The following is an 18,257-nucleotide window of genomic DNA, read 5'->3' as shown; positions in this document are numbered from 1 at the left end:
ATTTGTGGCCTTTGTTCTTTTTACTATTTTGACCAACAGTCTTTCTGTGCCTTTTTTGGTTTTAATTGAACTTTTACATTATTACATTTTCTCTCCTTTTTTAGGGTATCAGTTATAATTCTTTTTTTTTTTTTTTTTTTACTTTTTTTGGTTACCATAGAGTTTACAATACACATTTAGACTAATCCAAGACCACTTTCAAATAACATTAAATCACTTCCACGGTAGTGCCAGTACCTTATAATAACAAAATAATGGTAATTCCTCCCTCCCAACCCCTGAATCCTTTCTGTTATTAATGTCATCTATACATAAGCTTACACGCATTCATAATGATACATAGTTGAATACATTGTTGCTATTACTATTTTGAACAAAACTTATATATGTTAGATCAATTAAGAATAATAAAAAGGAAACTTTTTATCTTCACTTTTCTTATTTTGATGCTCTTTTTTTTCCTTATGTAGATTCAATGTCTGATCTATATCTTTTTCTATCCCCTCTAAAGAACTTTTTTACAAAGTTCCTCAATTTTTGTTTGTCTGAGAAAGTCTTTATTTCTCCTTCACTTTTAAAGGATATTTTCACATGATACAGAATTCCATGTTGGGTTTCTTTTTCTCCCAGCACTTTAAACATTATCAGTCCAGTTTCCTCTTGTTTGAATGGTTTCTGAGGAGAAGTCAGATGTAATTCTTTGCTGTACTCCTGTGTAAGTAAGATGTGTTTTTTCTTCTCGCTTCTTTCAGAATTTTTCCTTTGTCTTCGATTTTCTGTAGTTTAAATAACTATATGTGTAGTTTTTTTTCTTTTTTTCTTTTTTTTTTTTTTTGGCATTTATCATGCTTGGTGTTCTCTGAGCTTCCTGGATCTGTGGTCTGACATCAATTTGAGGGAATTCTTTTCTTTTTTATGTTTATTTATTATGAGAGAGAGAGAGAGAGAGAGAGCACACAAGCAGGGAAGAGGCAGTGAGAGAGGGATAGAGAGAATCCCAAGCAGGCTCTGCACTGTCAGCACAGAGCCAGACGTGGGGCTTGATCTCATGAACCCTTGAGATCATAACCTGAGCTGAAACCAAGAGTCATACACTTAGCCTACTGAGCCATCCAGGTGCCCATGACATTAATTGGAAGGAATTCTGAGCCATTTCAAATATTTCTTCTTTTCCCTTCTCTCTTCTCCTTCTGGTATTCCCATTATATGTAGGTACACTTTTTGTTGTTGTCCCACGGTTCTTGAATATTCCAGGATGTTTTTTTGTTATTTTTTTGTTTTGTCTTTTTTTTATTTTTGCTCTTCAGTTTTGAAGTTTCTATTGAAATATATTCAAGCTCAGAGATTCTTTCCTCATCCATGTCCAGTCTACTAATAAGCCTATCAAAGGCATTCTTGATTTCTGTTATTTATTTATTTATTTATTTATTTATTTATTTATTTATTTATACATACATACATACATACATACCTCTAGCAATTGTTTTTGGTTCTTTCTTAGGATTTCTCTTTCTGATTACATTACCCATCTGTTCTTGCATGCTATTTACTTTATCCATTAGAACCTTTATCATATTAATAATAGTTGGTCTGAATTCCCAATTTGATAATTACAACATCCCTGCTATGTCAGGTTCTGATGCTGTTCTGTTTCTTCAAACTTGTTTTTGGCTTTTAGTATGGCTTGTAATTGTTTCTTAATAGCTGGACCTGGGTGAAAGAACCACTGTCAATAAGCTTCCAGTAGCGTGGTGATAAGAGGCATTCTATAATCCTATTAGTAGGTGTCAGTCTTTTATGAACCTGTGCCTCTGGGCTGTAAACTTCACAAGTGCTTCTCAGGTTTTTTCCTCCCACTTAGGTGCAACAAGATGACTAGATAGGGCTGAAATTTGGTATTTCCCCCATTTCCCTGTGTGTTGGGCTCTGATAAAACCCTAGCAGGTTAGGCTCTAGTAAAATAATTTCTCCTGAGACAGGCTTTGTTAAGAAAAACACAGTGCTCTGGTCCTTTTTCCACTTCCCCTGCCAGAAGTGGGAGGGTATTTTTCTCTGATAGTCACTGTAAGAACCTGTTGAGCTCATAGAAGTAAAACTCATAAATATCTGGCACTTCCCTATTACTGGGTCTCCCTGGAGTTTGTGATTCTCAGACTTGTCTACCCTGTGCCTCCAGCAATTTATCAATTATAGTTTAGTTTTTCCTACTCTCCAACTGGTTCCCATGGAGGTTTTTGCTCATGGGTTTCTGTTCCACTAAGTTGTGATTCTCTCAATTTACCTGTCATTTTCAAATTTGGGGAGCAGGAGTTTGCCTTGTGACCTAACCTCTCTTATGGATCTAAGAATTACTGAACTTTTAGTTTGTTCAACTTTTTACTCGTTAGGATGAAGTTGCAACTTATGAGCTTCTTAGATGCTGGACTTGGAAACTTTGTATTTCATTTTTATTCAATTTAATATATATATTTTTTATTTCCCTTGAGACTTTCTGTTTGATCCATGGATTTTTTAGAAGTGGGTTTTTTAGTTTCCAAGTGTTGGGAGATTTCCTTTTTATCTTCCTGTTACTCATTTGTGGCTTAAATTCGTTGTGTTTAGAAAACACACTTTGTATCATTTTGATTCTTTTAAATTTGTTGAGGTTTGTTTTATGGCCCAGAATATGGTCCTCTTGAGATATATTCTGTGGGCACTTGAAAAAAGTATGTATTACATTATTATTGGGTGAAGTATTTTATAAATGTTGATTAGATGCTGTTGGATGATGGTGGTGGTGATATTTTCTCAGTACTTGCTGATTTTCTGTCTAGCATCTATCCATTGTTGAGAGAGGAATGCTGAAGTCTTCAACTATAATTGTGGATTCATCTATTTCTCCTTTTAGGTCTATCAGTTCTTCATATATTTTACAGCAGTGTGTGAAGTGCATAGGCATTTAGGATTGCTGTCTTCTTGTTGGATTTTTATTATTATATAATAATCCTACCCCCTTCACTTATAAATTGTTTGCTCTGAAGCCTACTTTTCCTGATACTAACATAGTTACTTTTTTCTTTTGATTAATGTGTATATGGTATCTTTTTTCATCCTTCTACTTTCAGTCTGCCTTTCTCATTATATTTGAAGTGAGTTTCTTGTAGATAGTTGAGTTATGTTTTTTAATTGTCAATCTCACATTTTTTAATTTTGTATTTTACCACTTACATTTAATGTAATTATTAATTTGTTTCAGCTTGAGTCTGTTATTTTTTGTTTTCTGTTTGTCCTTGGGTTTTCATTTCTCTGTTTTCTTTTTTTTTTTTTTTTGTCTTCCTATGGGTTATTTGAAGATTTAAAAATTATATTTTGATTTGTCTATACTTCTTGAATATATCTCCTTATGTAGCTTTTTTAGTGGTTGTTGTAGATATTACATATATGTAACTTATTACAGTCTATTGCTGTTATCATTTTACTAGTTCAAATAGTGCATAAAACTTACCCCCTTTTACATCTCTTTACCCTTCTCCCTTTATAACATCATCATCTTAAATAATTCCTCTACATCCATTTAAAACTACATCAGACAGACAGTACTATGATATTTGTTTTACCCTTCAAACTTTTTTTTTTTTTTTTAATTTGAGAAGGGAAATCTATTTTACTTTAGTCATTAAAAAAAATTCCCTCCTTGGACAGCTGGGTGGCTTAGTCAGTTAAGCATCTGACTTTGGTTCAGGTCATGACCTCACAGTTCATGGGTTCAAGCCCTGCATTGGGCTCTGTGCTGACAACTCAGAGCCTGGAGCCTGCTTCAGATTCTGTTTTTCCCTCTCTCTTCCCCTCCCCTGTGCTCCTTGTCTCTGTCTGTCTGTCTGTCTCTCTCTCTCTCTCTCTCAAAAATAAATAAACATTAACAAATTAAAAAAAAAATTCCTTCCTTCTTGATGTTCTAAGATGCCTTCTTTTAGGGTAAGTCTGCTAGCAACATATTTTCCTAGTTTGTTGTTTGGTTTTTTTTTTGTTCCATCCCTCATGTCCAACTCCCTTTAATTCTTAAAGGCTGTATTTTGCTGGTTATAGGATTCTAGGTTGACAGTTTTTTCTTTCAGCATTTGGTAAAGGTGCCACTTCATTCTGGCCCTTCATGGTTTCTGATGAGAAATCTGTCATCAGTTGAATTTTTTTTTTTTCCTTTAGGTAAGATTTTGTTTTCTTACTCGTTGCTTTCAATATTTTTCTTTTTCAGTTTTCACAAGTGTTCAAAAGTGTGATGTGTCTTGGTGAGGATTTCTTTGGTTTTATACTATTTTTTGTTTGCTCAGCTTTGGTTTCCTTGTGTCTCTTCTCAAAACTTCAGTGATAAAAAATGTTAGATTTTTTTGTAATAGTCCAAGAGATCCATAGATAACCTTATTTTTTTCAGTCTGGTTTTTTTTTTTTTCTGTTATTCAGAGCAATTTCTATTGTTATATCTGCTAGTTCACTGATTATTCTCATCTATCCCCCTCATTCTCCTGTTAAGTTCATCCATTGAGTTTTAATTTTGGTTATTGTATTTTTCAGTTCTAAAATTTTTTGTTTGTTTCTTTCATATCTTCTATTTTTTTGCTAAAACTTTCAATTTCTTGACTAAGACTTTTCTGTGTTTTTATTTGTTTCAAGTACATTCATAATTGACTCATTGGAGTCATCTTGTTACTGCCAGATGGGTATGGAAGTCCATATTCTTCCCCTGGCCTCTGTTAACCCCAAGGTGGGGGTACTCTTCATTGCCATTGAAGGGATCAGAATCTGACTAACTCTGTGATCTCTATAGACACCATAATGTGGATGGCTTTGTTACCCCTGGGTGGTAATAAAAGCCCTGACTCTTCACTAGGCCTCCTCTGACATTACCCCACTGAGAAAGGAAAGGGTTAAGTTATTTCTGGTTAGGGTAGAAGTCCAGGCTCCCTACATGGTCTATACTGACACCATGAAGATAGAGAGCTTCCTAGTTGGTTTTCTCCTACAACATCCCAGTGGGTAAGTTGGGGTGACTTGTTAAACCCTAAAGAAGGTTGAAGTCTCTTCTCAATTTGACCTTTGTTGGTAGGAGTGGGACCACATGTTTTTATTGTTGTTTTCTGTGGTTTTTGGTTGAGAGATATTATTGTCTATAAAATTTTTATGTATTCCTGGGCCTCTGCTTTCCTGGTCCTTTAGCTAGAGAGAGAAGGCTTTTGTTGGTCTTTTTTTTTTTTTTTTTTTTTTTTTTTTAAATCAAATTTATTACCACGTGTATTCAAGTACTATGACCAAGGGTATGAGAATAGATTGGCTGTGTTTGCAACTTGTTTACAAAAGCCATTCAAGGAGTTAGGTTCACACATTTTCATTTTGACTCGAGAATATAGCTTTGCATATTACCTAGAAAGACGCCATGCATAAGCAAAGGTCATGATTTTTAAAAAGTGCTACATCTCCTTTCTCCTCATTTATTTTTTATTTTTATTTTTTCAATATATGAAGTTTATTGTCAAATTGGTTTCCATACAACACCCAGTGCTCATCCCAAAAGGTGCCCTCCTCAATACCTATCACCCACCCTCCCCTCCCTCCCACCCCCCATCAACCCTCAGTTTGTTCTCAGTTTTTAACAGTCTCTTACGCTTTTGCTCTCTCCCACTCTAACCTCCTTTTTTTTTTTTTTTCCTTCCCCTCCCCCATGGGTTTCTGTTAAGTTTCTCAGGATCCACATAAGAGTGAAACCGTATGGTATCTGTCTTTCTCTGTATGGCTTATTTCACTTAGCATAACACTCTCCAGTTCCATCCATGTTGCTACAAAGGGCCATATTTCATTCTTTCTCATTGCCACGTAGTACTCCATTGTGTATATAAACCACAATTTCTTTATCCATTCATCAGTTGATGGACATTTAGGCTCTTTCCATAATTTGGCTATTGTTGAGAGTGCTGCTATAAACATTGGGGCACTATGTATCAGTATTCCTGTATCCCTTGGGTAAATTCCCAGCAGTGCTATTGCTGGGTCATAGGGTAGGTCTATTTTTAATTTTCTGAGGAACCTCCACACTGCTTTCCAGAGTGGCTGCACCAATTTGCATTCCCACCAACAGTGCAAGAGGGTTCCCGTTTCTCCACATCCTCTCCAGCATCTATAGTCTCCTGATTTGTTCATTTTGGCCACTCTGACTGGTATGAGGTGATATCTGAGTGTGGTTTTGATTTGTATTTCCTGTTGGTCTTTTTTGTGTCTGCGCCCATTGGTGTTTCTGTTGCCAGGATCTTTAACACCAATTCTGAGAAAATGAGGCAAAAAGAAAGTCCCAGAAACTCATCACCATTTTGTGCCTTAGGTCGGTCCTAAGATCCCTGGCTAGCTTGCCTTTTCTCTACCTTTCAAAGTTTTCTTACATTTGATTTATATAATTCCCAAGAGCTTTAGTCTCACTTAGAGAAATAGGAGAAAGTACATCTACTCCATCTTTCCCAAAACAGAAATTCATAGTATTTAAACATTTATATGTTGTTTTTTCATTTTGGTTCTGTTCAAGTTATTTTTTAATTTCCAAATGGTTTTTCCTTTGACCCATCGTATATTTGGTATTGTGTTGTTTAATTTTGGTTTCTAGCTTTATTTTTCTTTCCTTTTCTTTTCTCTTCTTTCTTTCCTTCTTTCTTTCTTCTTTTCTTTTTTTATTTCTGTAAGTACTTCTCAATGTCATTTGCAATAGTAACAATTGTATAGTATGGACCTGCCTGAGATCTAAGATGAAAGAAGCAGTTTTCTGTACCAGCTTTGACTATTTCCCAGCTAACCCTTCAGAGACACTCTTCTGTTCTTAATTCTGTGATTACCTGTGTAACTATAGCATGAATGCAAAAATCAAAAGACAACCTATTTCTTGAATCTTCCACTTTAGTTGATGTTGACTTACTCTGTGTGTAGGATGAGGATTTAGTTTACTACACTAGCTCCCTTTCTCCCAGCCTTTGATACTTATTTTCACTTTTTTGGTTATTTTTAGAACTTTATATAGTAAAATCTCTGTTTCTTGTTTCCTTAATTTCCAACAGTATGGTCTCTTAGCTAATTTTTTTCTTTTCACTTGTTCAGAGATACTTATTGAATAATTAGCAGTTTTCAGTTTCCTTGATGTTATGAAAGAGTAATCATGATAATGTAAACTTCATAGCATTATAAGGGACGAGGCAACAAGGAGTCATTCAATCTCATTTCCCGTTGCGTAGATACAATGTGGAGATCTGGATTTGCATGCAACCTTCTCTAGTTCTGCAGTGTTGAAGTGGACTTCCATACTTTTTGCGTTCATCAGGGGATTAATTTCTCACCTACAGCTGAAAGTGTTAAGTGTGGAACAATATGTTTTAAAAAGGCAAAGCATTTAATGGTTAACTGTATGCCAGTATGTAATTTCTCATCTCCCATCACTCTTACAAGATGGTTATCACTAATGTCCTTTTAGAGATGAGGTGTGTGAGGTTCAGAGGTTGAAGGATTGGTTACTTCAGACTATCAAAACCATAACTTACAGAGTCAGAATTTGAGTTTAATTCTGACTTCAAAGCAATGCTTCCCTATTATATCAAGCTACCTTCCAGAAAGGAGTATAATTCTAGATTTAGCACATGCATTTAATGTAATAAAGTTTTTGTACATGGGTGATAAATACACAAGAATATATAACTTTTTGCATAAGGCCAGTTTTATACAAGTAAGTGATAAAACAGTAAATCTATACTTTTCGTATATGGAAAGATGTTTATTATGTTTGGTGATGCATATTACATTAGCATCTTAGATAATATATAATCCTGAATCACTTTAGCTCTGTGTGTGTTTTTGTATACCAAGGGGGAAACTGGAGGTATGATCACCAAAATACTAAAAATAGATCTAGGTGGTTTTCACTTTCACTTTAAACTCTTTATTTATTTATTTTTTTATTTCTTTTCCCAATGATTTTGTATTATTCCCAAATCTATAAAATTATTTTTTTAAAATCTCCCAACCATGAGCATTTTGTTGTAATTTTCTGTTGTTGTCCTTTTCCCTTGTCTTTAAACTTCACCAAAGTGGATTGCAGATTGGGAAGAATTAGTTAATTAAATCTGCTTGGTTTAAGTTTTGTTTTGTTTTTTTAATTTTTTTTAATTTTTGAGAGAGAGACAGAGACAGAGACAGAGTGTGAGCAGGGGAGGGGCAAAGAAAGAGGGAGACACAGAATCTGAAGCAGGCTTCAGGCTCTGAACTGTCAGCACAGAGCCTGATGTGGGGCTTGAACCCACGAACTGTGAGATCATGACCTAAGCCAAAGTTGGACACTTAACCAACTGAGCCACCTGCTTGGTTAAAGTTTTAATGGGTGCAGGAGCTATTATCCCATATGCAGTTGGTTTTATATTTTGTAGACTATAAAGAAAATAAATTCAGTAAATGAAATGTTATGAAATATTCCCGTAAATCATTGTATTTTGCTATTAATAACCACCATATTTTAATTATGTACTATTATACTTGATTTTACAGCTACTGTTATTTATGTTGTAGAATTGATTACAAGAACATATTACAGAGATATTGATCATAACATACATTTTTGTAGATGTGCATTAATTAGTAATATACAACTTTAGTTTATTGTGTATATATATATATATAATTTTAAAAGGACTGTTTTCCAAGTGAAATGATTTAAATAAATTTGTCAAAAGTTTATAATGTCAAAGGAAGCCATCATAAAGTAGTATTTTGGAAAAAGTTTTCTTATGAAGATATTTTTCTCCATCATCTCTTTTTGTTTTTGTCTTTGTAGGTGATTATAGCCTTCTGGTATCGTATATTTGTGGGAATAATGAGTTTATTTGGGCTAGAAGCTAAGACCTGCTGGAATGTCACCAGAGTAGAACCTTTAAATGAAGTTCAAAGTTGTGAAGGCAGGTTTCTTTCTAAATGCTGCCATGTTGTCATTAATATTTACAAAAATGTTTTATAGAGTGGTGACTCATTTTAAGAATTATAAATTACTGTGATTTGTTTTCTTTAAAACACTGTAGAGCTGATTAAAAGAGTATAAATAGAATAAAAAGATTTAAAAAAAGTTTTGGGGTAGTTTAAATGTATAAAATTGGGGGATGTAGAGTAAACAGTCAAATATCTACCTGTAATTGTTCATGTAAAAATTTGGTTATGCATACATACATAAAAATCAAATGTGCAATTAATAGATTGCTTTAGAAATACTGTTTCTTATATTCTCACAGTTCATGAATAGTTCTACTTGAACTCTCCGTATACATCTTCATTGGCACCTTTGTCAAAGAACCCCGTTTGGAATCCTCAGTTTCCCAGGATCTATAATTGTCACTTCTATTTGAGATATTTGTCGTTTAGCACTTTTAAAGTCTAAGAACTTTATTCAAAGTCACATTTATCTACTTGCATAATATTTGCATTTCTTATTTCTTCATATTCTCTACATGACTACTTAACTGTATTTTATAAATATATTTTTTAGATTTGTTTATACAACATTTATTTCTTAGAATGTCCGCTAAATCTGTGTTTCTGTATTTTCCTTACATTTTTCTAATTTTCTCAGCTGATCTTTGTAGCATCTAAAATAGCATTGATAGGGGATAGTTGAGGGGCGATTAGACTTTTTTTGTACAAAGTAATCAAGAAAATGTTTCATAAAATGAGAAACTTTGTAATGACTCAGCTTAGAAGTTAACATTTTTTTCTGAAGGATGGGGAAAAATTGCCATATATGTGTGTGTGTATATATGACACATATATATATGTACACACACACATATATGATGTTTATTAAGTTGCCACTAAGTGATAGGTTATTGTTTGTACTTAGAACCCAGATGAGCCAGGTAGGCATAGACCTTACCCTCATAGAGTTTACACGTAAGAGGGGTGTTAGTGGTTACAACTGCGATGGATATTGTAAATAAGAAAATAAGGTTGCTGAGTTTAGGAGTAAAAGAGAAGTGTTTCAAGATTAGGAACCAGAATATTCAGAAGTCCTGACGCAAGAGAGAACTGAAAGAAGGCTAGACTTTTGGGAGCAGAGAGAGAAAGAAGAAAAAATGGTGTGAAGTGATGCTAGCAGTGTAAGGAAGGGTCAGAAACAAAAGGCCACATGCTGGTTAAGGATTTTGTATTTTGTACTTTATTCATTGAAGAATGTTAGCAGATTAACATTTTAAAAACATTATTTTGACAGTTGTATGGAAAATATATTAGTAAAGGACAAAAGTGGGTTTAGTGAGACCAGGAGGAGACTATTAAGCTCTTAGCAAGTGATTGCGGTTGTTGTGTGTGTGTTGGGGGGGGGGGGGGGGGAGATAACTGGGAAATGCAGAGATTTGTGGGATATTGGAAGTAGAATTGACAAGATTGGGTAACCGATTGATGGGGGAGGGGAAAGTGAGTGAAGTCCTGTTAACATTGGTTTCTGGCTTAAGTGATAGTTTCTTTGAATGGAAAAAAACTTTTTAAAAGTAGCAGGTTTGGGGTGCCCGGGTGGCTCAGTCAGGTAAGCTTCTGACTTCAGCTTAGGTCATGATCTCATAGTTTGTGAGTTCAAGCCCTACATCAGGCTTTGTGCTGACAGCTCAGAGCCTGGAGCCTGCCTCAGATTCTGTATCTCCCTCTTTTTGACCCTCCCCCACTCATGCTCTCTCTTTCTCTCTCTCAAAAATAAATAAACATTGAAAAGATGTTTTAAGGAGCAGGTTTGAATTGCTACATTAGTTTGAGATACCTAGGAGACCTGAAAGTGGGGAGGTCAAGTGGCTACCTGCCTGGATACATAGAGGAAGAAGAAAGTCGCAAAGGATAAAAATAATGCAGTAGGTCTTCTACTGTAATACAGCAAGTGACTTTACAGAGAATTCTAGATACTGAACAATAGCAACATCACCTAAACAAAATAATACACCACCAACTAATCATTGCAGTATAATAATACTTCATTAGGGCAACGTATAAATGTAACTACAATAAAGTGTAAAATACAAATGTAATAATACCTGATATAAGGGGAAGGTACTTATGTAACTATTAAGTAGAGCAGCAATCTGAAAAGCAAATGTTTTCAGCAAGTTCTGAACCCTTGAATCCAAGGCACTGAGACAGTTATGCCCAATTGCCTTATAGTCATTTATTCATGAAGTACTAATAATCTGTGTCTTTTTTAAAGGATTGGGAGACGCTGCTTGCTTTTATGTTGCTGTGATTTTTATTTTAAATGGAGTAATGATGGGATTGTTCTTCATATATGGTGCATACCTGAGGTAAGATTACTGTGTTAGATCTTTCAGTGGACCTATAAAGACTGGCTGACATTTTCTGATTAAATGAAAAGGATAATTATGAGATTAATTGATTAATAGTATGAAATTTTATACATTTATTTTTTTCAGAAACTTAGTTAATATCATGCAACCAGAAACTAAAGCTGTCACTTAAAGGCCTCTCTTTTAATCCTTCTGGGTTTTGTTTTTGTTTTTTTTTAAGACTAAGATTCCTTAACAAAGCCTTTAGTGAGAATACCACCAGGCCATATGTAAAATTATTATAACATTAGAGGAATCTTTGGTTGGCATTAGTGACTGATTATTTCTAATTTTAATGTCTGTACATGTGAAATTAAGAAAGTATAAAAGAAAACATATATCACTATGGCAGACACTTATATTTGATAGCCTATGTTTCTTGTTAATGGTACCACAATTTGGTTTAGGGTAGCAGTGTGTCCAGTCTCAGGTGATAGGTTGAAGTTAATTATGATAATCATGTAATCTGCTTCCCACTCTCCATTGCTTCTTGGGATGGCCATATGAGTTAGTTTTTTCATCGAAAAATATGATGAAATCAGTCTTGTTTATACTTAGGAAAGCATTTGTCTTTCTGACAAAAGGATAGATTTCAGCTGTCTTTTCTCTGTCTTCTGCTTTTAAACTTTAGGGTGATGCTTAGAGTTGCTGCACTCATCTTGTGACCAAGAGGGAAAGGCCACAAATATAGCACCTAAGTGTGCTCTAACATCCTTGTGCTGGTGAACCAATGCCAGCAGACACTTATTTTTCATTTTTTTAATTGAATGATATCAGCCACTTTTGTTAGGTTTTATTTCTTACAGCAAAATATATTCCTAACTGATCAGCACCTTTCTTTATAATGTTATTCTTGAATTTAAAGTTGAAAACCTAGGGGCACCTGGGTGTCTCAGTCAGTTGGGTGTCTGACTTCAGCTCAGATCATTATCTCACGATTCGTGAGTTCTAGCTCTGTGTCGGGCTCTGTGCTGACAGCTGGGAACCTGGAGCCTGCTTTGGATTCTGTGTCTCCCTCTCTCTCTGCCCCACCCCTGCTAATGTTCTGTCTCTGTCTCTCAAAAATGAATAAACCTTAAAAAAAATAAAGTTAAAAATGCAAAGACCTAAAGAAATGCAAAAGACCTAAAATAGTGGAGACATTCTTGAAGAAGATAGGAGGACTTGCTTTAGTAATCATTTCTGTATTATAAATCTGATGTAAATAAGGTAATGTGATTGTGGTATGGGGGTAGGCAGGTAGATCAGTGGAGTAAAGCAGGTCTCAGAAACACTTGGCCCATTTAAAGACACTTGATGTATGCTAAGAGTGGATATTGTCCATCAGTAGGTAAGGACCAGCTTCTCAACACATGGTCCTGGAATCACTGGAAGATCATAAGGAACAAAGAGAAGTTGAAACTGTACAAAAATTAAATCCTAGTTAGAGTAAAAACTCAAATATGAAAGAAAAAAATATAAAATGCTTAGAATGAATATCAGTAACTTGGGATAAGAAAAGATTTCTTTAAACAAGGAACAAAAGTTTAGCCATGAAGAAGAAAACTAATAAATTTGATGGGAAGAATTAAATTCCTCAAGGCATTATAGAATGAAAAGATAATCCACAAACTGGGAAAAGACATTACAAAGCATATAACCAACATTGTATCCAGACTTTGCAATCACGTGGCACTCCAGGTGCCAGGAATACAAAACAACCTCTGTCCTTTTAGAATTTATATTCTAGAGAGTAGACAAGACTAAGAAGACAGACAACCCAATAGAAAAGTGCACAGAGTATTTATGATCAGACATATATGAGAAGAATTCCAAATTGCCAATAAACGTATGTAAAGTTGACTACCATAATTACTTATCAGAAAAATACAGATTTTATCCACAAGGATATTTCACATCTACTAGATTGGCAAAAGGAACTTTTTTCTGTGGCAAGTGGACATACAAATTAGTACAACTATTTTGGAAAAACAGTGTGCATTAATTTAGTAAAGTTGAAAGTGTAGACACTTTCTAACTCTGCAATTCCAATTTAAAGTATATACACCTTTAAATACAGGGAACAAACTTGGTGTTTGCCACTGAGGAGGGGAATGGGGAATGAGCAAAATAGATAAAGGAGAATGGGAGATACAGGCTTCCAGTTATGGAATGAGTAAGTCACAGGGAGAAAAGGCACAGCATTGGGAATATAGTTAATGGTATTGTAATAGTGTTGTATGGTGACAGATGATAGCTACATCTGTGAGTATATCATAATGTATAGAGATGTTGAATCATGTTGTATACCTGAAACTAACATAATTGTGTGCCAATTATACATACATATACATACATATATATATATATATATATATATATATATACACCTAAGAAACTTTTACATGTGTACACCAGAAAGTATGTATTGCATGTGACACCAGCAGTGTTGTTTGTAAGAGCTGCAAGCTGAAAACAACTCTATCTATGAACAGAGAAATGTACCCATTACAGTTTATTAATAGTGAACTACTACACAACATTGAAAATTAATGAGCTGTAGCTATACACGTCAACATGGACAATTCTTACAAATAGAATGTTGAATGAATGAAGGCAAGCACAGAATTAAAGAAAGGCTGCATACTTCCATTTGAATACAGTTTAAAAACAGATTAAAGTAAATCATAGTATGTGTATAGATGTGGTTATATTAATACTCACAAAAATCAGGATAGTGGCTTTTGAAGGGGTGTCAGGTGGGGACCCAAGGCGTGATCAGTTTTCTGTTTCAATGATATATAGTGGTTGAAAGGATGTTCACTTTATAATTGTTCTAGAAACTAGAAAATTTTATGTACGTTTTAATATATGTTTTTTAGGAAAATATAAGCTCATCAATATTTTGATGGAAAAGAATTACTTTTAGATTATGTTGGCAGCTTTAAAATGTTCTATTTTTGAAATTATCCATATTATTCTTTTTTTATATGGAAGATGTTATACAAGACTAAAATTTTTCAAAGTTAATATTTTTCCCTGGGAGAACTACCCAAGAGGTTATAGTCTTCTCTGAATTGTTTACACAGTTCAGGAATATCAAATACATTATTCGGCTCCAGTCTTTAAAAAAAAGGATATATAGATAAAACATATGTTGGCTATAAAAGTGTTTACCCCCAAAATCAAGAGCACACTGTATATACACTGTATGTCAGCTAACTTGACAATAAATTATAAGTTAGCTGACATACAGTGTATGTATATATATATGTATATATATGTATGTATATGTGTATATATATATACATGATTATATACATATATATACATATATATACATATATATACACATATACATATATATATATACATGTATATATATATATGTATATATAGTGTCACCAATATTGTGACGAGAGCAGAAACAATGGCATATGAGAAACAAAGAAATAGGAAGCGGGGGTAAATTTATATTTCTTACCCTGGCTACCCTCGCCGTTGGCAGCAACTTGGAATGTAGCTATTCCATTTCTGTTCTTTTGGTGGTTAATAATAAAACATTAACATGCTTATCTGACTTTATCAAGTATAAAATTAATTGAGATATTTCCCCTTCTTACAATACAAGGAATTTGAGGACACTTTGCTTCAAAGCAGCCCCTCATATCTTACAATTATTATCGTAGTTTAGTGCTACTATTTCCCCTCCATAGCAGTCACTGTTATCGCCGTTTATGTTGTTGAATCTTGCTCACATTTATATCCACATGGTCCTACTTTCTGTATGCTACAGTCTTCTGCCTCTCACAGGTTCCTCCTCTCAATTTCTTTCTTTTCAAAGGTATTCTTTGAATTTTCTTTCATGAAAATCTGTTGATGGTTTATCACTTCCTATTAGCTTTCCTCTGCTTGTTGTTTTGAGCTCATTTCGTTAGTTCTTCAGTCATTCATGTGATATTGTCTTCCAAGTGTGAAGCCGTGGATACAGTGATGACAATGTACAAAGAAAAGGCAACTTTAAGAAACAGTTCGTAATCTTTGATGATTATCAGCCATCTGGGATCTAAGTTTTGCATTTTGCATTGCTGTTTCTTTGGGACTTAACAAAAGAATGTTTGTAGTAGTTTAGATAGTTCAGAGTTACTGCTAAGTGAAACTTTTGGGCTCTTGTCTTCATCTCCCAATCACTGAAATCCAATTTCAAAAACAAAACCTGGCCTCCATTGAGAAAATTCAAAGAATGCAGTATAGGCTTTGAAATGCTGGCCTGTAAAAAACTTTTATGTTCACATGTATTTTGTTTAGAAAATATTTTAAATACAATAAATTATAAAATTCTGATTTCTTTATATGTATACTTTGTATGCTTGTACATTCAAGATTAAAATATTAACTACATGGGTACTTTTGAAATTGTTACTATCATTTTATATGGTTCAGTACTGTGGTGTCTTAAATATGACTTTAAATTGTAAGAGATAATTTTGTGAGAAACTATATTTTGCATGAATTATGAATGTATACTCTTTTTTTAACAGCGGGACTCAACTTGGAGGTCTAATTACGGTATTATGCTACTTTTTCAACCATGGAGAGGTTTGTTTTCTAGAAAATAATTTTTAAGAAATAGAAGGGGCTGTATAGGAACAAGGAAATACATTCATCAAAACAATATATAATTGCATGTTACTTAGGACTTCGCAATATTTTAAAGAACCTTATGTTGTAAGTTTATATATTAATCATGTTAATCCACATTTTTACATAATTAGAATTCATGATGTGAAGTATCTTGCTTGGTTTTTAGTATACCTACATTTTGTAGAAAAAGCAAATACTGTACTTATTGAGTTCAGGCACTTGATAAATATCTCATTTACTCATACCACACTTTTTTGGAAGGTAGCTGTTCTCCTCACGGTAGAAGATGTGAAATTGTAATTTAGGCTGGTTGTTACTTATGCAAGATTTCACATTCAGTACCTGGTGAAGCTGGGTTTCCCATTCTCCATCTGTCTTGCTCTAATACCTTGTTTCTGTTATTACATCAGGCTGCGTTTTTAAGTTACACAAAATGCTGAATTCAAAATAGAAATTTACTAACTCAGTCCAATGGGGTATAGTCTACCTACAAAGAGCTCATAGAAACTTAGAGTATGATAGATTCATTCAACAAAATACTGAGTACATGACCTATGCCAGATTCTGTTCGATGCTGAGGATGTGGCAGTGAAAAGTGAGAGAATATGACTGCTAGCTTTTGGAAGCAAAATATGTAATATGTTTTGGCATGGGTTACATAGGGTTGAAGTTTCTGTTACTACTGGGAAAGGCGGACACTTGGTGAATTTTAGAAAACTAGTTAGACAAGGGAATCATAAAAACTATACATAAATATCTTTAATGTATAAACTTAAACGAATACATTGTCATTCACCAGGTGTTAGTATAAAGGCAAGAACTTTTCTTTGAGTATGCCAAACTTTCTTAAACATACCATAATTAATCTTCCAAAGTTTATAGTTTTGGTTTCTTAGAATAGGAGTAATAAGAGTTTATAAGAGTTATGATTTTCTCTAGAATTTTAGAATTCTTGACATAGAACTTTTATAATATTCTCACTCATGTCTTAGAAATGATTAGTTTTAAAGCCTGTACAAAATGTTAATACTTTCATTTATGCATCACATTAGTGATTTACAAATACTTCCAGTTGTTTTTAGAAATTTGCAGTTAACTCTTTTAAAGGTATATTTCACCAATTCAGAGACCATCTTAATTATTTGTACTGTGTGTCTGTACTCATTAAACTTGTTATGTGTAAACTCTCTTGGTGCTTGTGCATGCCCTTGGTGACATTTGGTTAAATATTTTTCTGGGCCACAGCCCTGGGATGCCAGGATCATTAGTGCAGAGCTAGAATGTGGATCTGGTTGTCAGTCCCAGAATCCTCACCACTCCTATGCCTGTCATCTTGTTTGTCCTTCAGGTTTTCTTATATTTGGCATGATACATCTTTCACTTGCTTCTGGACTTGCTAGTCAATGGCTCTCTACCTAATGCCTGTATGCCCATTAAGCGAGCTCCAAAAACTGAGAAGCTATCCCAGCTATTCAGAAATCAATGAGTCTGGTATTAAAAGTATTAAAACCAGTCTACCCATGATTTTTAGATTACTAATGTTTACTGTAATGGAACATAAAGCAAAGTAAGCATTTTTTTGATTTCAGGCTACTCGTGTAATGTGGACACCACCTCTCCGGGAAAGTTTCTCATATCCATTTCTTGTACTTCAGATGTGCATTTTAACTTTGATTCTCAGGTAATTTTTGTCTATAAACAAATCTAAATAAATTATGTAAGCTTTCTTAAAATATGCTTCAACTTATTAAGTTATAATTGTCAAATTTAGTTTTCCTTTTATTTATAGTTACTTTAAAATTAAATTGAGTATCTAGTTGAGAAAATAATCTAAAATTACGCAAATAATTGCTTTCCACTTGAGTCTAGACTACAGATTTTTGGTAATCTAAATTCCTAGAGAGATGGTTTCTTTTTATATTTTTGAAGTGATTTTAGTCTGACCAGTCAGGGGTTTCCTGGAATGAAATGTGTTAACTACAACATTTAGGATTATACCCGTGAGTGCATGTATTATATACTCTGTACTTTAGCCAAGAGTCATTTTTGTTTGGTAAATATAACTGAGTACTTAGTGAATATATTTTGTGATAATATAACAAAACAATAGGAACATTTAAAGTTTTGCTTTTGAAAATTTATATAACATAGTGTAAGGATTTATCAAAATCCAGTATACCTTTTATAAAAAAGAACGGCTACAATTTTATGATTTACACAAAATGTTGTACGTTTCTTTTTCATATTCTAAAAGATATTAACACTATCTAT

The 18,257-nt window shown here is 33.8% G+C and overlaps 1 protein-coding gene across 1 annotated transcript in view; it reads left to right on the top strand.

The window, feature by feature from the left end:
* DPY19L2 (dpy-19 like 2) overlaps nucleotides 1-18,257 on the top strand; it is a 94,833-nt gene that overhangs the window by 11,741 nt on the left and 64,835 nt on the right. Inside the window, exons 5-8 of the mRNA XM_060632869.3 lie at nucleotides 8,828-8,948; nucleotides 11,228-11,321; nucleotides 15,884-15,941; nucleotides 17,576-17,667. Coding sequence (XP_060488852.2) covers nucleotides 8,828-8,948; nucleotides 11,228-11,321; nucleotides 15,884-15,941; nucleotides 17,576-17,667 — 365 coding nt within the window. The remainder of the gene's footprint in view (nucleotides 1-8,827; nucleotides 8,949-11,227; nucleotides 11,322-15,883; nucleotides 15,942-17,575; nucleotides 17,668-18,257) is intronic.

This window comes from Panthera onca, chromosome A2 (assembly GCF_046562875.1).
Source record: "Panthera onca isolate mPanOnc1 chromosome A2, mPanOnc1 haplotype 2, whole genome shotgun sequence".
Taxonomy (NCBI): domain Eukaryota; kingdom Metazoa; phylum Chordata; class Mammalia; order Carnivora; family Felidae; genus Panthera; species Panthera onca.
The sequence above is the reverse complement of the archived record's forward strand: the minus strand, read 5'-3'. Positions and strand labels throughout refer to the sequence as shown.